Source organism: Pleurodeles waltl, chromosome 5, assembly GCF_031143425.1.
Source record: "Pleurodeles waltl isolate 20211129_DDA chromosome 5, aPleWal1.hap1.20221129, whole genome shotgun sequence".
In the NCBI taxonomy this organism is placed as follows: Eukaryota; Metazoa; Chordata; class Amphibia; order Caudata; family Salamandridae; genus Pleurodeles; species Pleurodeles waltl.
In genome coordinates this window covers 248,391,444-248,412,383 of record NC_090444.1, presented here as the reverse complement: position 1 = coordinate 248,412,383, position 20,940 = coordinate 248,391,444, and the positions used below count along the sequence as shown (strand labels likewise).

General features: G+C 42.1%; 1 protein-coding gene across 2 annotated transcripts in view; it reads right to left on the bottom strand.

The window, feature by feature from the left end:
* The window catches only part of MTA3 (metastasis associated 1 family member 3), a 964,160-nt gene that overhangs the window by 767,367 nt on the left and 175,853 nt on the right, over positions 1–20,940 (bottom strand). For both annotated transcript variants that reach the window (XM_069233985.1, XM_069233984.1), the window contains exon 6: positions 14,157–14,274. In XM_069233985.1, the coding sequence (XP_069090086.1) occupies positions 14,157–14,274 (118 nt within the window). The remainder of the gene's footprint in view (positions 1–14,156; positions 14,275–20,940) is intronic.

The following is a 20,940-nucleotide window of genomic DNA, read 5'->3' as shown; positions in this document are numbered from 1 at the left end:
CAACATTGGGAACACAGATGCACTTATTAAGTTCTTATTCAAATTTGCGAGCCCGTGTATTATTGTTGCTGCCTTCTTTCTTAATGAGGTTTTATGTACTGCTGATTTTGATGTATCCGAGAACCAGACACCCAGGTAATTATAGCTTTTTCTCATTTTAATCACGCTGTCTCCTGTTCTCCAGTTTAAGGTTCGCTTTCTCTTATAGTGACCAAATACTGTAACCTTGGACTTGTCCTGGTTAACCTTAAGAAAGTTTCTCTTGTTATAGCTGTGGAGAGTATTTAATACACACTGCAATCCTGATTTGATATGATCCATTATAACAGTGTCATCAGCGTATTGCTGTATGTGCTGTACGTGAAGGGTCATACGGCCGAGCTTTGGTGAAGCCAGACTGCTCTTCACTGGGGATCTTCCCATATCTACTTTGTGTAAGTTAAAGAGGAGCGGGGCTAAGGCGCAGCCTTGTTTCAGGCCATCCAGGGGCACAATTCTGGAAATGACTGTATACAGACCTGTTTTGATGCAGACCCATGTCTGGGTGTAAAGGGAGACTATAGCCCGCAGCAAGATTGTGGGAATGTCCCACGTACTGAGTTTTCTCCATAGCATTGGTCGGTGCACATTATCGAAAGTGGCACTATAGTCTATAAGGCAGGCGAAAAGCTGAAGTTGTCCCCTTTGGGCAGCTAGTTGACTTAGTTCTGCAAAAGCTCTGATGTTATCCATGGTTGATGCCCCTGCTGGGAAGCCAGTCTGAGTCAATAGAAGTATCTTGTTGTGTTGCACCCATGTCATTTAGCTCCGTAAGTAGTAACCATGCATAGGCCTTCCGCTCTAAATCTAGCAAGGCTATTAGTCTATAATTGGATGCTACTGTAGAATTTCCCTTCTTGAAGATTGGGCACAGAATCGAACCCCTCCATTCCTTCTGGAATCTGTGTGGGCTAAAAAGTATGATTATACAGGGGTGTTAACAGCTTAGCCCAGTCCTCTGCTGTACATTTGAAAATTCCAGCCAGAAGCCCATTTGGTCCGGGGGCACCGTTGTTTTCATTTCTTTAATAAGGGGGCATACCCGAGTCGAGGTCATAAATGATGACAGGTTCCCTGTCGGGTGGGTGTTGATTTCCAAGGTACTCTGAGCTATTAGGGCCACACTATTGCTCAAGTACAGTGCTGTTCCATAAGATACCCAGTTTTCTTCTGAAATTCTGTGTTCTCTAGTACGATACAGAGATTTTAAACTACTTACGTAGTTCCAGAAGCAAGTTAGACCTCTTCCTGGAGCATGGTATGGACCTTTGCCCGTTCCTTTTCAGCAATAGAGTTCTTCAGGCGCATACCACTTTTTGATATGTTTTACAGGCTGCACTTAAATACTTTGCAGTTATTACTGTGTCATGAGATTTATGGGTGCACCATGCCCTTCGTAATAGAGTTCGTACTTTTACAAGGATTGGGTTGTGCAGCGTTGTATCCTGCAAGTTCCTGACTTTCTTTGAGGGTAGCATGCTGGACCCCGATGGCAATGAAGAGTCCCTATAACGTCTGTTAAAAGGGTGCTCCTTCCAATGAGTAGTTTATATGGCGGGCATCTTGGGCCCATTAAGACCTTACTAAGGCATTCTATCACTGGTGAGGTGTCCACAGTCCTCCACTTCAGCCTTCTAATTAGTTTAGATACTTCAGTACCTGTGGAGGAGCCGACTGCTAGATGTTTTTTTTAGGTACATGAGATCCCATTTCTATGGTTAGTGATAAAGGATTATGGTTGCTTTCTGGCCTATTATGTATCTCAGAATTTGTGGAATTGTTAGCCAAATGTTCCAAGACGAACAAATAGTCTATTGTGGAGATGACTCTGAACATTTGAAGAAGATGTGTTTCGCTGGTTCATGATTTAGCACTCGAGCTGCCAACACTAGTTGAAATGTGTTCAGCAGAAAGTTAAATTCTTCCTGTGCTTTGCTGTCTCTCTTGCCCAGTACCTTTGAACCCAGGCCTTTCAGGTTGAAGTCACCAGTTAAAAGGACCTCATTTAAGGGGTGTTCCAGAAAGAGGGAGTCCAAGCTGTGACAAAGAGCATCTGTTACATGCTGTTTTGGTATTTTAGCTAAGTTATGATAGCAGTTGATCAAAAGCAGAGGCCTTTTCCTGTGGCCAATAGTCAACCCAGTGATTAGTGCCACTTGCAGGGCCGGGGAGCTTGGTGCTAAGGGCACAACTTTAATCCACCTGTTTTATCTGATGTAAACGGAATGACCTCCCATAGGCCTGCCAAATAAGCTTCATTTGCTTGCTGGTTTAAAGACCTTGAAATAACCATAAAGTGTTGTTGGGCCAGATGCCCACATTTCCTGAAGGCAGATGATATTGCTTTCTTGGAAGCATGAAACTGCCAATTTCCTGTTCAGCACAGTTTTAAGTCCTGTCACGTTCCATGAGGTTATTCTAATCTTGGATTTTCCTAAGGTTCCTTGAGATGGTTCTGGATCTACAATATGCTAGCTAGGAATGCATCTTATGAGTCCACCTTTGAACCGCAGTCTGCTTGTTTTGAGTACCAAGTTTGCTGCTCTTTGATACACAAATTACCTTTTCTTTGATTCTGAGCAATTTGGATTTGGTTCTTCAGTGCTGGAATACATTCAAGAAGACAGAGTAAGTTCCCTCTATTCAATATATCATGTCCTCCGTTTTGGATGTAGGGCAGGATAAATGCAAGTTCAAGCTTGTCAGCAATCCTACCTTGATTAAAATGCTTTTGCCTGGACTCTCACGCCGCAGTTCTCCACTACAAGTTCTCCAAATTATGTAAGGACAGACTAACTTGTTCCCAGAGAGGACCGTGTCGGGTGGCCTGTCGGCCTGACCTATCTATACAAATTTGTGATAAATTAAATTGAAGAAAACTGTACAGTACATAGGGCAGGCAGAAGGGCAAAGAGGTTCGTATGCCGAGACCCTGTAATTTGGAGACTGAGGACAGACACACATGAAATTGATTGAATTACACAATGATGTGGCTGATGAGGAGGATACGTACCTTAACTTATATGATTTGGAAGTAGAGGCTGGGTTGAGTTGCCCTACCGGCTTCACGCCAGCATCCACCTTAGTTCCTAATATGCCGTATGACACCATAGATGCTTTCCATGACGTGGTGACACACAAAGTTAAGACATTAAGGAAGAATATTAAGCAGGGGAGGCCTAACTCGACGATGAATGAGATTAAAGCACTCAGAACCTTATGAAGTGAGAAAGATCTGATAATTAAACCATCAGAGAAGGATGCCAATGTGGTGATCTTACCGAAAACCATGTACATTAATGAAGGGAAAAGACAAATGAATGATATTATGTTAGTTATGCCATGGTGGCCAAAGTGGAAGTCAGTCATTCAAACTGTACAATTAAATACTTGTGGATTGAAGGGACAAGGGACTCTTGGAATGGGAGGAATTTCAGGTCCTTAAATGTGAACATCCCAGAATTCCGATTTTAAATCTAATGCTAAAAATTCATAAATACCTGCAAGCTTCCCCAGGCAGACCTACTGTACCTGCTACAGGCAGTCTTTTGGAAAATACTTCTTCTTACATAGGTTTTTTTTTTCCTACTGCCTTTTGAGTCAAAATCCTTATCCTACAAGAAAGATATTCATGATTTCCTGACCAGGACAGAGGGCATGGTATAGAAGGAAGATTTTCTTTTGATCCCACTAGATGTAAACAGCATGCATACTAGTATTAACCATGAATAAGGCATCAAAACTGGTATATCTTTCTTGCAGGCAAGTTCACTCTCATATCTGCTCCATAATGAAACATTGTTAGATATGTTACGTTTCTGCCTGCTTAACAACGATTACTACGCAAATTTACCTATGGTTTGGTGACAGAAGCAGGTCCTCGAAGAAGATGTTGTATTTATGGAACATGTCACCCCATGGGTGCGGTGTATTGAAAACGCCTTTGCCCTCTGGAAGGGGTCTATGCGAGAGGCAGAAATGGGTTGATGAATCTCTAAATAGTGATGACTGGAATTTATAATTCATGGGCAAAATCAGTAATGTAAGCATTGAATTTCTGAGTACACAGGTGGTAGTCTGTGGTAAAAGACTAACAACCAGCCTTTATAGGAAACCCACTGCAGGGACTAGCCTGGAGCATGCAAAACGTTATTCTTCCTGCAACTTTATTTGGCGCATACCATATGGTGGGCAACTCAAGGCTAAAAGGAACTACAACAATGAGGTGGGCTTCCTTAAAGAGCAAGAACCCATGCTCTATAGATTTAAGACAAGGGGTACTTGAAATCTACACTGACAAGCGGAGTGGAAAGTGCAAACAAGGTCCAAAGGGACACTCTCCATACCCAGACCGAAGAAAGAAAAAGAGGAAGATAGTGGTCATGTTTATTACTACCTACAATGGAGGGGCGAATTAAGTCAGAAAGATATTGCTGAAACACTGGTGATTCTACGAACAGATGCAGTACTGTTTTATAATTACAAATTATCCACGAGTAACGTTTGGTAAATGGTCCCTCAGGTATAGTCTGAGTAACAACTATGTAATGAGCAAGGAGTACCTAAACGATTCATTAGGTGTAGGAAATATAAGACCTCAGGCACTATCTGTGACAGGAAGGGTGATATAAGACCTACAGGAGGTAAGAGGTACATCAACAAATATCTGACTTGCACCTCTGATTATGCAGTTTATGTTTTGACCTGCCCGTGTGGTAAATGGAATACTGGTAGTACTGTCCATGTTGTTAAGAAACAGATTTTGGAGCATAAGAGAACCATACAAAATATGGATTGTCACTATCCAGTAGCAAGATATTTCCTCTCGCACGATAACAGTGACAAGAATCTATTGAGTTATTTTCTTGCTATTGATAAGGTGCCTCTTCACACTGGGAGCTATTGAGAATTGGCTCTCCTTAGGGTGAAATCTAAAACGATAATAGATTTAGAAACAAATGCTCCATCTGGGTTCATTACGGATCAAGAGCTCAATGTACACTTGAGTTGACTCTTTGTTGTCAGTTTGATGAATATAATTGGCTCAAGTATTTAATTCGCCTTTTTTGTATTTTTCTGTATTTTAATATGTTTTTAGCTGGCACTACATTGAAGTGTTTTACTGAGATGGTGGTTGAGGTCATGATATGGGCATCAGGAATCAGCACCAGCTAAAACCTCTGATCATTTCTACGTTGAGTAGTTCATCTTGCATTTGGGTTCTACAGGAGGACTGATGATGAGGATACAGCCTTTTGGTAATTATTGGGTCATTCAGCAACACATTGCTATGTATTATTTCAGTTGATTCTTATTTAGTTTACTTCTCACCTAAGGAACTAAGTACTGCAACCATCTGCACTTGCTGAAACAGAAGCATGAATCCAAGTATCTACTTAAATTTCAAAAGGTTGAGTAAGAATTAAGCCTATATTTATGCACACTTGGGCAGCATATGTTGAGAAGTGTGGCACAATGGTTAGAGCGGCAGACTCTGATGCAGAGATCTGGCCCAGGACCACGGTTCAAGTCCTGCCTCAGCAGGTCTTGGGCTCAATTCCCTTGGACCAGATAATTCTCGCCTCGGTGCCTAATCTAATTAATGGGTCCCACTCTGTAACTCTGGGCAATAGCTTGCTTGATCTCCACAACAGCCCCGACAGCGCTTGGATGCCTGGCTTCACCCTGGGTGTGCCCATGAGTGGGCACCTCACAGGGAAAAGCCAGGATGGGTTCCATAGCAGTATGCGTACAGCGCCTTGAGACCCTAACTGGTGAGTAGTGCGCTATACAAGTGCGAAGTTTACAGTTTTACATGTATGAACTGCGAATGAGGTGACCTTGTATTTATTGTTGTGCAACAATGTATGATGCGCCCTAAATGGACCAACCTCCCTGGGTTACCACACTGCATTGTTTACCACTGGTTTTATATGTCCATGTTATAAGAATTGACGACAACCGCTCTGAATGACATCATATGTACTTACTTAGTGGGGCATTATGATTTTGCAACCGGTCCAAGATGGAGGTACTTTGACAGTCAGTGCCTGTATTATTTAATGCTACTTTATTATGAATATAAAATGTCTCTTATGCTGGGTGGGTAACTGAGTTTTGGACAACTTTATGCCATGTTTTATTTTTATCAATAGAGCTATCCAGAAGACTGATCCACTTTTATTAAGATTGACAAGCAGCGTAAACCATTTCAGAATGGCAGAACCGGAGTTTTTTGCTCTTATTACTATGCTCTAGGACATTGTTTGTTTTAAATAAGTACACAACTTAAATGTCAGGAATTTTGCTTGGCAAACCAACCCGTAATCAAGGCCCAGTGCTGGCTGAAATGAGTTTGGTAAAGGATTAAATTAATCACTACTGGCAGCTTTGGAGTGTGTGGAACTTTTGCTGGCTTATACAGCGAATCTTCTGTTTGGACTATATGGGGATCCCTCGCAACTCTTCTGTAATGTCTTGTTTGTTAAGTATGTAATTTTAAATATATATTTGCATTAACGTTTATTGTGTAGCTTCCAATATTCCCTAAATAGATAAACTATAATCAAATAATACTGATTCAACTAAATACTATGCCCAACAAATGCACATAAATCAATTAGTAAGTCTCGTACACATTGATTAAAATAACTACAATAATTCATAGTCCTGGATTTAAAGGCATGCCACCATATTTTATCCTCTGTTACATTCTGCTTGGTATGGAGAAGAACTTCCACATCTCAGATCTGAGCCATCATCTTGTTGTCATAGGCCCTCAAAAATGAAGTCAGTGAGAAGCAACGAAATGCAGTCAGTTTTGTAGCAGAACCACATGAACTCCCATTCATGTCCCACCTCGTTGATGGGATGACAAGGTAACCATGATATTTAAACAACTGACCATCTTCAACTTTAATGTTTCAATATACCAATATTATTTAGAGTTATTATGTTTACGTAGCCAGTGATTGAAATATTGAAGGCCACTTGTGGTTTTTCCTAAAAAATCTTTGTCAAAAGGTGCCAAAACACATCCCTATTATAATCCTTTCTCAAATGTCAATCTATTGAGCGAGGAGTTTGTCCCATTCAAACTGCTAGCAAGAATCACCATACTCAACTTTGGGTATATTAAACAACGTATTTTCAGTTCAAAAGGTTTTTGCCCTGGGGAATCTGTCAAATGTGTTATGCAAACATTAACTCTCACTCCAAATACAATGTTCAAGTTCTCAACCTAGATGAGACCGATTGCAAATATTGCAAATGATCCTACAGATGAGATTACATATCACATAACCCTTAACACTTTGAAAAAGATTACCCTGAATGTAGTATTATTTAGTGGTTTAAGTATGTGTTGTTATTTAATTAAGGTGTTTTTATTTATTTGTATAAATATGTTGAGGTCATAAGCATTATATTTATTGTACAAGTTAAGGTTTACGTGCCAGATGCGTGATTTATAAATTGCAGAGCTAACTTTAACTTACACGTTTCAGTGTTTTTCTGTTTTGTAACCCAAATGTACTTCAAGTGTGCCTTTGTTAAATGGATTTCTGAGGTTTTAAACCATACGTGCATTTCTGGGCTTTTTGAGCATATTGTACATCCATCTTCTATGAAGATATACCCTATCCCGCAGCAAACGGCTTTTGGGCATGCGCAGTCTGGTCACTGACCTACCCCCGCAGTGTATAACCTTCAGACGTGCACAGCAGGGGTTGGTTGCACAGCCTGACATTTGGTCATCCCCACTGTGCATATCTTTCTAAAATTAGTTCAGGGATCACCTGAGAGTCAGAGGTCTAGATGAAAAGTTATTTCCATTCTGTAACGCCTTTGCTGGTTGAGACTATCTAACCTCAGAGTCCTTACCTTAGAATACTCCACAGAAGCCAGACTGGATGTGGAAAATCCTGAGCAGTACCTCTGCACTGTAAGTGGTGCCAATGGCTCCACATTGACATCATCCGCACAGGATGTGACATGTAAAGTGCTTATATAAACGCCACCCCAGCACGCGGAAGTTTCTTTTATGACACATTCTGGAGACAATCGCAGAGCCACGTCTGAATGGTTGTGACCAGTGCACTGAAATAAAGGAAGACCTTCCATAGGAAGCAGAACATTTCACTGAGCAGTGAGGCGGGAGGGTTGGAATGGAACCTGAGATTAGAGTCTCTAGCAGAAAAGACATTACTGAAGGTAAGCTATTTAATCTTCTGGAAGAGACTTCTAACTGCAGATTCTTGACCTTAGAATAGACACCACTGCAATAACCTCCAGGAGGAGGGGCTACGAAAAGAGTTAAACCAGAGTGTCCTGCAGGACCAAGCAGGAGAAACAACTATCTCGATGGACCTCACTGTCCAAACAGTAGTGCTTCATGAACAGAAGGAGCAACGCCCACATAGCCGCCCAGCATGTGTCAAGGACTGGTACCCTGTGTACCAACATGATGTTTGCAGGCTTGGGTCTGGCGCAGAGACCCCTCAAACCTTCTGGAAGCTGGTTCTTTGCCAACACGTAGGACAGAGTGTGCTCCTTTGAGAGATGGCCCTCTTCTGCTCTACCTTGCCCTTCTTTCCTTTGGAGAATCCAATGAAGAGTTGATCGTCCAGCCGGGGATTTTTGAATGATCAATATAAAAGCTAAGAGCTCTTTTTGGAGCCAAATGAAGTCTCTCCTGCTCCTTAGAGAAGTGAGAGGAAGCAAAGAACGTCAGAAGGGCGTTTGTCTGGCCGACGTGAAATGAAGTCATCAACATTTCGTAGAAAGGAGGCAAGCATTCTAAGAACCAGTCTGTCCTGGTAGAAGATAGTGTACTGCACATAAATGAGAGGACATTCAGTTCATTCAACCTCTGTGCTGAATTAATGGCCACCAAGAAGACCACTTTCAGAGTCTGAAGTCTGAGAGGACAAATTTTGCATGGGTTCAAAGGGGAAACACATCAGAAATGCTAAAACTAAGTGTAAGTCCCACAGGGGCATAATGAAGGGGAAAGGTGTCAACAAGTGTTGTCAACCTTTTAATAGAATCACGTGTTGTAAGCCTTTTTATTGAGTCACAACAGGTGACAAATAGAGAGGGCTGATATGTCTGACAAATATCCTTTAACAGTGCCCAGAGCAAGGCCTTTCTGGGCTACTGATAACACAAACAGCAACACCTCAGACAGTTTGGCATGAAGTGGGTCAATTTATCACAAAATCACAAACTTTTTAGAGTAGCAGGCGTATACAGATTTCGTCAAGGCACATCTGTCTTCTAGAATAAAGTCTACAATCTTGGGAGGAAGGTAAAAAATGCTCAATGTTTGCCACTGAATTCTCAAGCACGAAGATGGTGCATGCTCTGGTTCAGGTGCAGGACCCTGCTCTGCTGCTGCAACAGGAGATCCTAATTGGAGGATAAATGCTGATGCCCAGGCGTTTGGGATACCAAACTCTTCATGCCCAATCTGGAGCCGCCAGAATGATTTGGGCCCAGTCAGTCCTGATCTTTTTTGAGGACTCCGGAAAAGTGTGGTATTGGCAGAAAGGTGTACAGGAGTCACATTCATAATGGGACTTCCACCCCAAGTAGGATGAATCTCCGTACAAGAGCGGCTTTTAAAAACTCCAAGGCGTAAAAGAACAGGCAATGCAAGTTCTCAGCTGTGGCAAATAGATCAGGCCATGGTTCTCCCCATTTGTGGAAGAGACCTCGCAACACCTTTGGGTGTAAATGTCACTTCTGGCCTGCCAGGCACTGACGGCTGAACTTGTCTGGCCTGACATTCAATGATCCTGACAGGTGGATCACCACCAGGAAAATTTCCTGGCGGTCTAGCCATTTCCATTGGTGCAACACCTGGCACAGGGTCCATGACCCAACCCTGTCTGCTGCAGTACTACATGGCAGTAGTGCTGTCAGTAAGCCTCTGCACAAACCTCCCTATGAAGAATGGAAGGAAGACTTTCAAACACAAACTGATGGTTGGCAGCTTCAGAAGTCTCCACCACAGACCACAGTCCCCATCCCACAAGGAAGGCACTGGTTACCACTGTCACCTCCAGGAGGGGAAGGAAGAAGTAGGGAGATTGATTTGTCGCTGACCAGCATTGCGGTCCAGTAACCACTACTGCAGGTCTTTTGCAGCTTCCTCTAAAATCTGAACATAACCCATTGATGCTGTGCCCACTGAGACTTCAGGTCACAATGCAGAGCCTGCATGTGCCAACTGGTGTGCTTCATCAGCAGGTTACAGGGGTGAAATAAATGTACGAGCCTCTTCTTGTAGGAGGCTGAATGTCTACAAGATAGAATACAAGGATTCAGAGTAGGCTTCAAGATAGCATTTTATTTCGCTGCAGAGAATCACTCCCAAAGAGTGTCCATGACTCTCTCTGGCCAAGTGCAACTGACCTCTTCCCCCCCTTCCATGTCCACACTATACATGCGTCATAAATTCCAAACACGTTCAAGCTAGCATTTCCTGTAACACAGTGAACCACAAGAACAGGATGTTCACGCACAGAAATAACATTTCTGAGAACAAGAGGGGCAGTTAGGCCATCTGGAAAGTTTCAAAAACATTAAAGAGAAACCAGTACATTTTTAAGAAACGAAACAAGCACAGCTGCTGAAGGCATACAATTTTGCTCGTAGCACATACAGAAATGGAGTTAAATGTTAGACAAAATAGAGCCCTCACGCCAAGTTAAGAAATTCATTTTCCACAAACTGCCCTTTTTGCCGTGAGGCAAACATTTTGTGCCATTCAAGCAATAGATATGTCACTAATGTGAGTAAACAAATAAAAAGCAGTGCAGCAAATATTACGAGACCCCGTCTTTTCTTGTTCATTACCTTTTTCTCCTCCGAGATATTGTCATACCTAACCATTTTCCCTACCTAACAGACAGAAGATATAATAATCCCCAGTGTCCTTTACTTCCAAGCCTCACTGGCAAACTTAAGTACTTGTCCGGACATTGGCGGTCTTGAACACCAGCATGGGATGTAGTCCCTCCAGGGACTGTTTCTCCCTTTAAATCTCTTTATAGTTCAACCGTACCCTGTTCCTCAAATCGTATCTAGGCCCAAATATCTCAGAATCAAAGAGTTCATGGGGAGAAGTAGATTTGTCAGTGTGTTGCTCAGGTGTCCTTATTTCACTGCTTAAAATCACTTCTCCAATCCCAACAGGAACTTGGTACGGAACGTGCTCAGTCTCGGTATCCGGGCAACTGTCTAATACCCACTGGTCATAAGGTAAAGGTAAAGGACCCTTTCACATGCGATGCATGAATTCAGTTCTTCTTTCCATCACATTTCACAGTAGTCTAAGTGGCCAGGAGAACCTGAAAGGGTTCCTTCCATCTGTGTCCAAGGCTCTTTTTCTTTTGGAAATTGTTAACATAGATCCAATCTTCTGGCTTGATGGAGTGTCCAGAGCCCTCAAGTCTCCTCGGCAGTGCCTCTTTGACCTTTTCTTGTTCACTGGTTCCATTTGTACAAAATCCATTTGCAGGACTTCGAATGGCAAGTCCGGTGGTGCAAAATTTCCTTTAGGGATAAGAGTCCTTTTTCCTACATTGTATGTCTGGCATATGATTTACCTTTGTACATGAGAAAGTGCATATTTTGCTATGTTCTTGTTATGGGATACGTGATCCAATGTATCCACTATTCCTTGAGCGCTAATGTGTGCAGGTACATGTGCGGACGAAACTATGGCATTCACATAAGCATTAGGTAACACCCATCTCCTTTTCTCGGTCTTGTCTACCCAACATCCTTCACTATTTAAGGTGGCACACCGGTACCACTGAGCAAGTTCCTCAGGAACAGCTCTGTCCTGAATATCCTTTACACAGTCTATTGTCTTGTTCATCAAGCCAACTTCTGGTAACCATCTGGCTGTCCCGGTCACATATATAGTACTGTACTCATCCTGTGCAGAATCTTTCACTGTCCTGTCTGCAAATGCATTTCCTTTTCCTACATCATTCTCAATTTTCTTGTGAGCTGAACATTTTACCACAGCCAATTTCTCAGATAACGTTAAAGCATTTAACAACCTTACAATGAGTTCATCATTACGTATTTGTGATCCATGAGATGGCATAAACCCCCTCTCCTTCAACAATCTGCCAAAAGAATGTACTGCGCCAAAAGCATACTGAATGTCAGTGTACTTTTAACCTTTAAACCATCACTCAATTCACATGCTCGTGTCAAGGCTATCAATTCCGTGGCTTTCCCAGAGTTGTAAGGTATCTTATTGCTCTCAATTATAGTCTGTAACATAGTAACAGCATAGACTGCAACTGTGGTCCCATCAGATAATTTTGAACAGGAACCATCAACATACAATTCGCCATCCCAGTCCCATGGGCCTCCCCTATCCCCCCGGGGACCGCCACCTCCCTGGGGCAAATAGTGAATAAAATGCGGGGGACATGAAGCCCCAGGGACCGTCACCTCACTGGGGCTTAAGTTTTTATGAATGCGCGGGGTAGCGGGAGGGTATCACCTCCGCAGCCCCAGGAATTGTCACCTCCCGGGGATGAATTTAAAGGATAAAGGGGGTCCTTCATGGACCCTCGGCCCTGGGGACCACCGGCCTCATGGGGCTATTTACATAATGGAGGGGGGCCGCATGGCCCTCCTCAACAAGACATCAATGGCCCTGGGGATCTCTACACCCCAGGGCCAGCCGGCTCCTGCTATGTCCCAGGGTACCCTCCCCAGGACAAAGCTGCTTGCTTTGACATGGTGGGAACTTTGACAGTTCCGGCCAAGTCACAGCAAACACTACGCTTGCAGCAAGTGGAAGCTGTCAAACAGCTCTCACTTGCTGCAAGCAGAGGTTTCCTCTGTTTCACTTCCAACAGGGTAGGGAAACAGAGGAAACAATTGCTTTTGCAGACAGGGAGCTGCATCTTTAGTAGCTCCCTGTGTGCAAAAAAAATGCCGGCTCCCAGAGGTCGCATTCAGGCTCCTCCCGCGGTCCCCAATGCACAATGGGTGCCCTGCAGGGCAACCAGAAATGATTGCTGGGTCCCGGGGGATGGGGTCCCTAGGGCCTAAAGCGGCCAGGAGAGGGGAGGACCCCCTACCTCCAAAAATAAAAAAAAGAAGAAGAAAACCAGGCCATTCTGGCCATGATGCTCATTTAACAAAAAACAAAAAAAGAAAACTGAACCTCAGCAGGAAGCCCTTACAAATATAAACATAGCAGGTGCCCCAGTTAAAGCTACACTTCTGGAAAGGACAAATGATCCTAATTCCTGGGCTTGGCAAAGGCAAAGCAAATGGGTTTACTCTGCGTGGAGGTGAATGGATCTTTCATTGACTGGAGCACAATCTGACATTCTCACACCCAGACAGACACTCTCACAGCCAGTCTCACACCCAGACACACCTATTCTTACACCCAGAGAAACAGATCCTGCGGCCAACCCCGACCTTTGGGCGTGCACGGCGCGGGGTTGGCTGGTTATAGGGTGATTCCCCCACCGCGCACTGCGCAGCAGTGGTTGGATTAATGTATGGTATATAAAAATCACTTTATGTTAAAAAAAAAAAACTAAGGTTACAGGGGCATTATAGTTAGATTCTGAATTTACTCGCACACAACCATAGAAATTCTGCAGTTAGAGTTTTTTCAAAAACTATAACTTGCAGCCTAAGGTAACTACAGCTTGCGCCTTCGCCATGCACTACTAATTACCCCAGATAATACAGCACTCATGACAACTTTTATAACATCAATAAAAATACCAATGAAACATTAGAAGGCAAATTGTTGAAGAATAAACTGTGCATGGCGTAGACACGAGTTATATGTATATTATAAAGGCCGTTTCATAATTTCATATGTTTGAGGTGTCAAGACTTGAAAAATTCTGTATTGTTGGTTGCAATAAGTAGTTGAAAACTTGCTCCTCAAACATTTTCGATTAAAATTAAAAATCAACACCATAAGAACAGACTGTAAGAACATCTAATCTTAACTAGAAGACTGTTCTCCTCCTAGTATCTATAGGTCTTAATAGTAAACACATAGTAAATAAATACTTTCAAATACCAATCAACTCAAGAATAGTCAACATTTTTACCTTCTAGTAAGGTGTCTGGTACATCTGCTTGGTATCGAGGTCCCACTCTAATTTCCCCCTTATCTGCTAAAAGTGTTTTCAGTGAAGGATCGTACACCAGCGAATAAAAAAAGGCATCCTGAATCAAAGAAAAAATGGAGGCATAAATAAAAACAGTCTGTATTTATTAATGGCTAATATACATATTGTTATTTATTTTAGCATTCATTTTAAAATGTTCTACCATCACTGTGAGAATTATTTCTAAAAGAAATTAAGCTCTACAGCAAATTATTAACAACACAGCTATAGACCAGCTATATGTCCTCCAACTTACACCTCTGAGTGAATAATTTTTTTCTTAAAATATGTACAAAGAAGATTCATGGTGCAAAACGTTAAAAATTGACTGTCAACAGTAAACATGTTACCCTGAAAATCAGAATCACAGACATCTAAAAAGTTGTTTAAAAGGATGGTTTTAGTTGCGGGCGTGACTTGAGCGCTGGGCTGAATGGCGGCTCCTTTGCAAGTGCCGTGGTGCCAACACAGGGATGGGTGCACCTTCAGCAAGTGATGCAGCTGTCTTACCCTCTCTGGAAGTTGCGGGGGACTGTTGGGAGTCTTGGGGTGCATTCGATGACTAGACGACAGTCCATGTGCACCATCTAGCCTCGACCACAAACTCGTCCTAGAAAGATGGGCAGCTCCCAAGATGGCGCTGCTCTTCTGTGTCGATTGTTTGTGAGGCCTGTGACCGACTGGAGGACCCGAGAACAGGCGAGATTTGTCCAGCTTTCGTCAGGTAAGTTGGAGATGCAGGGGTATTATTCTGGTGTCTCCCCCTGCAACCGACATATCAGCATGCTCCCATCACCCTGGATTAACACGTCACTTAACGCTTTCATGTACTTGCTGGCCCGATCCCCGCTTGACCTACAATGGCATTGTTGGATTGCGGGTCCCCTGGAGGTCACATTTTAAGACATGTTATCTAAGGTCTTAATGTGCAACAAATATTTGATTTCTCACTGTGTTTGGGCTACAATCTACACCTCTCTGCTTCACTATGCTACACCTGTCTCTGGCTGATCATCGCTGTTAACATGGTGTCCTGTTAGTCTTATTAGTGGTGGATGGAGGTGTTTACAACTACTATCACATGTTTTCTTAGGTTCTTCTCTCAACAGTTTGTCTGGGAAGGCCATCACCCACTGGACTGTTTTTGTAGAAGGGTCTAGATTAGGAGTACTGACCTCCAAAGGGATCTAGATAACACTGGCCCCTCCATCAATACTCTATGCCTGGGCCCTTGCATTTGGACCATGCCTCTAGGCCCCACCTGTGCCGAGTAGTTTAAGTAAATGTGATCAATGCATCATGTCCAACTCTAAATATTCCAACGATAAAGACACTAAAGGGAAATTAAAAGCACCAAACAGGTACCCTCACTCCCAGATTCCTCCATCAAGGATAAACCAGAGGATTCCACCACAACGGAAGTCATTGTGAAAAAACTGAATGCTGTGCGTGATATTGCACAAAGCCCCAAGATAAATACAGATGATCTTCAGATGGAAGTGGCAGTGATCAAAAGGGATCTAAAAGACTTAAACATTACTCATTCAGGCCGAAGCAAGAATAAAGTAATGTAGAAGACCATCCTGCAGAACATGGGAAAACTGCAGAAAGCTGATTAGGCTATTTCCTCTCTCAAGCATGATATAACCTCTATGGAGGACTGCAGTAGGCGTGGTGATCTTATGATTTATGGGCTTCTTGAAGGGGTGGAAGAGAAGCCCCCCTCCTTGGCTATGTTTTTAGGGTCCTGGATTCCAGCCACCCTAAAGATCCCCTTCCAAACAGACTTTGAAATTGCACATGCATATTGGACACCCCAACCCCCTTGCAACATAAAAACTCTACAACACCACAACCTGTACTCTTTAAGCCTCTTCACCAACACTACTCATTTGTCGGTCCCTCAGGATTTAATATTTTCTATAGAGGGAGAATAGAAATTTTTGATGAACTTGCGGGGCATGCCATCTTCTTGGATAATACACCAGAGACTCTTATGGATGAAGATGTGTTACAGGATCTTCTACTTTTCCCGCTACTTGATTCTTGGGGATTAATATGCTGGGTTCTGTCCACATTTGGGTGGAATTATCTGAATCTATTTTGACACTGTGATTCTACTCCCGCTGACAGGGTTCATATCTCTGATTAACACCTGGAGTGTTGTACACTGTATGCCTTTCCATTCAAACTAAATTATGTATCCTTTGCATTATACTGATGTTATGTTCTGATCGTGGTCGTTTTCACCTGCTATTTTTGCCATGTTACATAATCAACCCTTTCCCTACCTTGTTTTTTTATATATTTCAACTAAGTAAAGAGGGCCATTCATTTTATTTGTTTCTTAATGCTCATCGAGCTGTGTTTTGGGTTAGAAGTAATGGTTTCTCTCCGTTTTCAGGCTTGCTTAGTTGAGATGTATTGTTTTATTTTCTTTTTATCTTCGCATTTATGTACTGTTGTTACATTTTTATGCCATTACTTCTCGTAAGGTTGAATTTGCATATTCACATATCCACTCCCTGGAGTTTAGCCCCCTCTGCTGGGGTCCAGATGACTGACAACTAATTGCGTTTTGCTAAGCTCTGAATGGTTCCATAATTATTTGGTCTCATGTATATCTTGCTGTTTTGTCCTGTGCCTTTGAATGGTCTCCTAATACAATTTATAAACCTTGTGTCCGAATTACTGAATAATGTATGCTATTTTGTTTACATTTATCACCTGTTGAGAGCTATGGTTGGCTGCCTCACTCTACCTTTAGGGATTGTTTTGTTATTATGTTGCCGGCGTAGCAGATATCCCTACACTCTGTCCATATTCAAGATGTTTCCCTAGCCACTTAGGTTTATACTTCGTCCCCTAAGACTTCTCCTCTCTTCTTGTAGTGGATTTGTATTATTTCTAATTCTACTGTTTTCTCTTTATGACTTTTCTCCTCATCTTTTCGTCCCTTCTTTCACACCATGGGGAATGTTCCAATGGGAACAAATAAGTATACTCTATGGCCCCTTTGCTTTGGGCATTCGCATTCCAGTTTACGCTATATTCTACCATTTTTAAGATACCGCATTTAAAAGTAATTTCTCTCAATCTTAAAGGCTTATATCACCCAGTAAAACCCTGGTCTTAAGGTCAGGTATAATCTTTCTATAAGAGACTAAAATTGGTCACAAAAACATACTCTCCCAACTGCTCTGGCCCGCTCCTCTGCACTCGCTAAAAAGAATGGTGTGATTACACTCATTAGAAAACGTTCTGGTGTCTCTTTAATTTCAGTGGAACAAGACAACAAGGGCAGGTGGTCCATAGCCAGACTCTCTCACAGGAAAGGAGAGAGCTATGCTATTAATGTTTATGCCCCCAGTGGTGATGATCCACAATTTTGGCACACAACTCCAAGATTACCTCTTTAACAAAATCTAGAAAATATCGTTCTAGGGGGGAAGATTTCAATTTACTTAAGGACAAAAGTCTTGTTAGATAATCTGCATTTCTATATCGATCACCCAAGGCAAACAAAGCTATGATCAATCTATGCAGGACTCACTCTTTATTGGATGTTTGGCGTTGCAGAATCCTACAGGTTGCGATTTTATGTTTTTCTCCCCTCTTTACAATCCCTTCTTTAGAATTGATTGTATTCTGCTTAGTTCCGGTCTAACTCAGGATGTTTTAGTGTCCGATGATGCAGCCATTAAGTCTCCTTTAAATTCCCATCTACGAATCCCAAGAGGCGCATGAACAAAGAGCTCCTAGAATCTCAGAAGCATAGAATTCGGCTGGATAAGGAGATCTCAGAATTTTTTTTAATGAAAATACTGGATCACTATCTTTTCCGGTGATCTTATGGGACACTTTGAAATGTGCTACAAGGGGTTTTTGTATTGCATGGCTAAAAAGAATAAAGGCAACAAAGTGTTTTTATGTAACCTTGATAAGGCTATTAAAGATACATCTTTATATAGACTTCCCAAAGATCATTTGCTAATGGCGGAAAATAGGAACCTCAAATATGAATATCACTCCATTGTTAGTAAGACAGCATATTTGGCAGTTCAGGCCCGGAAAAAAAAAAAATAATAATAATCTACCTAAATAAAGGCAGCAAATACCAAGTATCCTACCTGAAGCTCAAACACAAGAGCTCCACCATTACTACAATTAATGATCTACAAGGTGATACTAAAACTAATACCTCAGATATCTTAACGTTCTTAAAATTTCCATGCCTCACTCAGTACCCTGAAAATTGCAGCTACATGAGACGCCTGTACGTCCTTTCTGGAACATATATCTGTGAAAACTCTCTCAGACATAGATAATGCACCTCCCAATAAACCAAATGAATCCGGAGAAATCTTGCAAGCAATTACACTTATTGCCGGAGGTAAAGCTCCTGGCCCGAATGGTCTCACAAATCGATCTCATCCCCTCTTGAATCAGTGTACCAGCATTTTGCTCTCTCCGACAGTGGATCTGGTTGGGTCGCTCAGGCTACCATAGTCATTCTCCCTAAGGAAGGGAAAGATCCTCTCTAAACTAAGAACAATAGACCCATTTCCCTGAATATGGAGGCAAAAATAGATGCAAAGATCTTAGTGAAACGCCTAGAAGCCCCGATCACTAGGTTAATCCACCAATCACAGTCTGTTTGTTAAGGCTAGACTTGTGTGTGACAATATACGTTTGTTCTACAATATAACTGAGAAAGAAGCCCTCCCTGCATCCCCGAACACTATAGCCATAGCACTGGACACCGGGAAGGCTTTTAATAATGTTTACTGGCCTTTTCTGGTAGCAGCCCTGGAAAGCTATAACTTGGGCACCTGGTTCTCCTCAATGGTCATGTCTCAATAAGTCGTTCCTGTTGCTAGAATTAGAGCTAATGGGGCACTTTCTTCCCCCTTCTCTTTACATCCAGGCACCTACCAGGGCTGGACTTTATCCCCTCTATTGTTCTTTCTGGCTATAGATCTTTTGTTGGTCCTACTTAAGTCCTCTGATATCAAGGGTGTCACTTTCAGTCCATACACATCTGTAAAATAGCCGTCTACGTGGATGACATTGTAAGTTCCCTCAGAGGACCCATACATTGTGATCCCAAAGGTAATCTCTTTGATTCAAGCTTACGCTGAATACTCAGGATATTCTTTAAACAGAGACAAGAAGGAGGTTATGCCCCTCAATGTTTATTATCATTCCTCTTGTATTGGCCAGTCTGTCCTTCAATGGCAACCAAAAATGATAAAGTATCTTGGTATCTGATTCGCCAATAATTTCTTAGAGTCATTAACTATCAATGAGCAGATAACCTCGGATAAAATCAAGGTACTTGTATTCTCTTGGTCTGCAAAATATATATCATGGAGAGGAAGACTGGATGCATTGAAGGTGATGATTATGCCACTTTTTCTGGCCATGGTGTTCCCCGTATGTCAATCCTCAATTTTTTTCTCTACAAATGATAAGCTAGTATCAAGTTTTTTGTGGTCTAAGAAAGAACCTTGAATGAATCTTAAGAAGTTCAGATTGCCACGACCGATGAGGGGAGGCGGGCTTCCTAACTTCCAAACAGCTTTTCTTGTAGCTCAGAGACATGTTGGTTTGTTACTCATCAATGAATAACAGTTTACTGGATTTTTATAGAATGCCACCTCGTCTCACCATACCCTTTGATTGAAACATTATCAATGAAGACTGTGACACTTTCCCATTTCACCTGTATTTTTATACTATTCTCGATCATAAGACGGTGGACACATTCTCATCTAAATCTTCGGCCGTTTCCTTATGAAAAAACCCACAAACATTAACTTTGGGCTTAGCCAAAGCGGTCCCTGTTTGGGCCACAAAGGGCATCAACCTGGATACAGACTTGCTGGAAGATGGTATTCAGTTATCATTTTAAGAAAATGGTAACAGAATACTAGGAGAAATACTCTTTTTCAAATGTAGCTTTCTAAAGATCAAAGCAAAACTGTCTAAACTAGATACACTAGCCCCACATTTTATTCAACAGATGAGGAGAGGTGGTCATGTGGCATCCAAAAAATATAAAATCCTACATAGTGCATTAATCCTTCTGTCCTCACCTGTCCAAAGCTGCTGGGTTAAGTATCTTTATATATTAAGTCTCCCTCCTTTCATACTCTAGTTGGCCACTTATTTCTAAAAGTCTTCCTAGTTACAAACGGATTCCCTCTGTCCCAAGCACGTTTTTATACTGCACATTTCTTATACTAGACACCAACTAAAATGTTTAAACTAAAGCCACTCGAGTCAGACCTTTGTTGGTCTTGTAACAGAGCAATTGGTACTCCTGACCATATGTTCTTGACTAATTATTGGATGGAGGTTCATGATCAACTTACCAACGTTTTTAAGATCCCCTTTCCTCTATCTGTTCCTCTTCTCAGGCTAGGTTTGTATGCTTTGAGCCCCTTGCTAAACCTATCTGACAAGGATATGTCTCTTTCTTAGACTTACTTTTGACAGTGACAATTAAAGTTATTTTGCAAGACTGGAATAAGTTCAATAATGCCTCCTTACACACTTGGTGGGCATGGGTTACTTACCTTAGAAGTAAACATAAATGCTTGTCCCTCTCCCCCGGTTTGTCTATTCCTTCACAGTCACTATGGCATACCCTTGACAGCTTTATGTCTAAGATATGATGGTATGTTTTTTAACATGTTTTCAATACCCACAACGGGAATAC